Here is a 4315-nt window from a genome sequence, read left to right on the forward strand (position 1 = left end):
ATTCTAAATATTATTTTATAAAATATCAAAACAATCAAATAATTTTTTGTGCAAATGAAATTATTAAATTAATATTGTAGGTGGAAAACATGAAACACTGTTAAAGTATCGATCCTTTTTATAAAAAGTATGGACACTTTCAATATAATATAATGTAATAGGTAAATTTGCAATGCTATCGGTATAAATATACCGGTTTACTTATAAAATAGGTAAATATAAGCGCTACCTATTACATTATATAAGCGCTACCTAGTATGTTATTGTACTTTATAATATTTCCGGTTAAATAATATAACATAACCGGTCTAAATTTTAACCGGTCACTTATTTAACCGGTCACACCGTATATTAGCCGTTTTTTAGACGCCGCACCGCAGAACTACCCCCATTACATATGATAACAAGAGACAACTATTTTTTTTTAATCACCGTGATCGGCCAGTGACAGTAGTACATATAAGGAAAGCGCATAGAAGAAGCGAGGTTTGAACAAGTAAAACCCAAAGACTACACATCATCTTTGAACCAACATCCGTTCTGTTCAAGCTTCGAGACAAGAACCCTAATTTGTAATAATACGAGGAAAGAAGAAGAAGAAGAAAAAAAGCAAAAGATGTACGTGAGTGCTGAGCCTACCACAGATCTAAACAAGAACACCGAGTGGTTCACTTATCCAGGAGTCTGGTCCATTTATATATTGTTCGTCTTCTTTTCATGGCTCATCGTTTTATCTCTCTTGGGTACCTCTCCTGGAACCGCTTGGACCATTGTTCATCTCTCCCATTTCTTTGTAAGCCCTTTTCTTTTCATTTCGATTCTTAAAAGTTGGGGTTTCCCCCCTTGTTTGATTGATTTTCGTATCCGGGTTTGATCTGCTTTATTTATTGATGTTTCCTTAATGGGGCTTTGGAATTAATTGAGGGTTTGGTTGTTGTTTCCAACTTTAACAAGCATACACGAAGATAATTGCACTTCGTTTGTTTGAAATTTTAGGGTTTTTTTTTTTGTGAATTCCGTTTAAGAGATTTGGTAGAGAGTTTGAATTCCGTTTCTTGTGTTTGTAAGTTGATTATTGAATTAGGTATGAATTCAGTGATTTAAACTGTGGTTGCTTTCACCTTTTCGGTTATGTTGTGTTTGCAATTGCCGCAATAGCGGGTGTATTGTGGGTATCGCTGTCCTGCAATAACGGTTTCGGATGACACCTTTACAGCTATATAACGGCAGCTATTCTAATAAAGGACGGCTATTTAAATCCCTGGGTATGATTGTCATCTATTTCCTGGCCTTCACCGTTGTGATCCTATATCTTCGAGCCTGTTCGAGTTTTAATTAGATAAAGTACCAGTAAGAATATGTAATCAGATAACTGTTTAGTCTTCTTGGTATTATATGGGTTCAGCATGCGGCAACATGTTATTTATGAGTAAGTGAATAAGTTGGAATTGTTAAGGTTACATATTTCAGAGTCGGCGTACTTTTTCCCTCTGAGATTTAATTAGATGGCTTCTTTGCTGCACTAGCTGTTCTTGTTTTTCATGATCAACTGTCATACTTTCTGGTTTTCTCGATGTCTTGATACGTGTTTTTTTTATAGGAATGGAAGGCCTCGTTAAAAACCCCCTTCTTGATTAAAGGAGCTTATAGAGAAGCTCCTTAATCAACGGAAGGAGGAAAAGAGTGCCTAAAGATTTCATTAACCAAAAGAAATTACATAAGATACAACCAGATAAACACCCCCAACATAACCAAAAAACCAAAAAAGAACCGAAGACAACCCTATACAACAAAACTAGCTCAGCCTAAACCAACTAAGCTACTAACACAGTATAAATTTTGGCTGAGCTGTTAACCAATTTAGCAACAACAATGAAGACTTAACGGCTAAACATTTCCTGGAATACAACAGAAAACAGTACAACCAAATGCCTGAAACAATCAACCAATCCACTCCTTAACTAACTTGTCTACCTCCATATTACAAGACCTAGGAAAAAGCTCCAGCAAAGTTGGAGGGCCTGGATCTGTAGATACTATGAAAGAATCCATCATCTTGCCAGCCTCAATATCAACTGACTCATTCCAAAAAAGCCAAATTCTAACACAAAAGCCATGAGCTTCCACAGTATAAGAGAAAAAATCTAGCTTCGAAATCACTCTATCCGCCTTTCTACCACTTATTGCTCGTCTTGTCATCGGAGACCATCCGAACCTCCAACTTCATTCAATAATCAAATGCGAAACACCTGAAACTTCCAATTCTTCCACTGCTATAGTTTTCCGAAATCAAAAATACTTGTGAGCCTTCAAGTTCAGTCCATTCTTCCTCGCGATGCACCTTCTTCTGTCTGAATCTTTATATCGCAAAGGTATACAAACCTACGTATACCAACATTTGCCAGTGTCAGGATCATAATCTGATTTCACGTGTACAGCTGAAAAATCTGATTTCCCAGTTAGGCCATTCGACTTCCATTTGAAACTAAATGTGCAATAGAAGCAAAAAGGGCTTGTGGAAACACTATACTAAGCCCATAGTTGTCATAATTCGTGCTGGTCGGTCTTCAGTTCTTTACATTTCTGTTCCTAGATGTCTAAATAATGTGGTATGCTGTTTATAAATGTGAAGTGAGCTTTTTGGGAAATAAAATCTCTAGTTAAAGGTGCTAATTATCGACTTTGCTATTTAGTATCGGAATTTTATCGACTTTGCAGTCTCTGTTCCTTAATGAGTGTGTGTGCATGGATTATCTCACGTTAGGTCACGTATCACTTCTTTCACTGGAAAAAAGGAACACCGTTCGCCGATGACCAAGGGATCTACAATGGTTTGACATGGTGGGAGCAAATAGACAATGGCAAGCAACTCACTCGCAACAGGAAGTTCTTGACCGTTGTACCTCTTGTGCTGTAAGTGCTCGCTTTGCTCTGTATAAGCCTTTATTGAAAATCTGAACAAAAACTATGAAATATTTAATCAAAATATGCTTCCACACCATGAATGTCTCTTGGTCGACTCACTCTGCATGATGCGTTGCAGCACATAATACCCGAACATCGATATTTTCCTCTATTAAGGCTAATGTCACCCTGTCACATACTTTGCATTTCGTTTTTCAGGTATCTTATCGCCTCGCACACAACGAATTATCTAAGCCCGGTGCTTTTCTTAAACACTGTGGCCGTTGTTGTGCTGGTGGTCGCGAAGTTCCCCAACATGCACAAAGTCCGAATATTCGGAATCAATGGTGATCATTGAACTGTGAAGGAATTCATGTCTGATTTTCTAGTACTGGATTTGCATTATCTTATTTTTCTGTAATGAAATCAGTACATATACCTCCCTTAATTACAGGGAAAAGTACATTCATATATACTACTTTCTCTCTTTGCTGCGAGTGACAGTCGAATCGGAGTTCAAACCATCCTTTAAAAGATAAACCAAGGTTTTGACTATTTTGTTCTAAAAGTTTTGCCACTACATGCTCAATTTTTTCATCGATATCATTTAGCTTTGGTAGGTAATCCAATTTGAAGCTAAAAATGGAAATCGAGCTCATTTTTTTTAACTAGATGAACGAGTCCGAATGAGTCGATTTTTATCCGAAGTTTTTCTAAAGTTCAAGACCTTACTAAATTTTTGAACTCGACTCAACCTGTTTACAGCAAAGCAAAAGCATCCCTACCTAGTGCCTATAGTCCAAGAAGCACATACATTAAATAATCATCCTACATTTTCATTATCCACAACGTCATTTGTCATTTTGGCAATAAATTCTGGAAGAAAATTGGGTGCATTATCAAAGTTAGATCAACAGACAAAGAAGCTTGAAGTCCGGATGAGAAGCCAGTGCTGTACCTATGTGCCAAGAAAAAGAACAGTCAAGTCTTTGCTGCTGCTGTTTTCCACCAATTATTTACTCATTTCCAAGGAAACCGAAATCCAACTCCAGCAACTGCTGTACAAAAAAATATATTGCAACCCAAAGCAAAAATGCCTTCTCAAAAGCAAACCGGAGTCCAGGTATCAAAGAGTAAGATTTTGAGGGGGAAAGAGAACAAGGCAATACATAATCCGCCGTTGCGCTGCTTTGTTGGAGGGATCGCGGAGACGAAAAATTCTTGTTAATGTTCGTGCTGCTTTGTTCGGGGGTGATTTTCTCCTAGGAAGTGAGTAGAAGATTGTACATTCTTGACTTGTTTTGAGGTGTGGAAACAGCCTCTTTGTGAAATGAAAGAGAGAGGCATTCGGCTTCCGAAAGCACCCTTTTAAGCTCTGATGAAACATTAAGACTAAACCATTTTGGGTAAA

The 4315-nt window shown here is 37.5% G+C and overlaps 1 protein-coding gene across 1 annotated transcript; it reads left to right on the forward strand.

Annotated features, from left to right (window-relative positions):
• The first annotated feature begins 458 nt into the window (after nucleotides 1-458).
• Nucleotides 459-3377, forward strand: LOC120175028 (ORM1-like protein 2). Its single transcript, XM_039181731.1, has 3 exons — nucleotides 459-793; nucleotides 2765-2913; nucleotides 3124-3377. Exons 1-3 carry the CDS (start codon nucleotides 617-619, stop codon nucleotides 3260-3262), a joined length of 465 nt encoding a protein of 154 aa, XP_039037662.1. The 5' UTR covers nucleotides 459-616; the 3' UTR covers nucleotides 3263-3377.
• The last annotated feature ends 938 nt before the right edge of the window (nucleotides 3378-4315 follow it).

Source organism: Hibiscus syriacus, unplaced genomic scaffold, assembly GCF_006381635.1.
Source record: "Hibiscus syriacus cultivar Baekdansim isolate YM2019G1 unplaced genomic scaffold, ASM638163v2 tig00112159_pilon, whole genome shotgun sequence".
NCBI lineage: Eukaryota > Viridiplantae > Streptophyta > Magnoliopsida > Malvales > Malvaceae > Hibiscus > Hibiscus syriacus.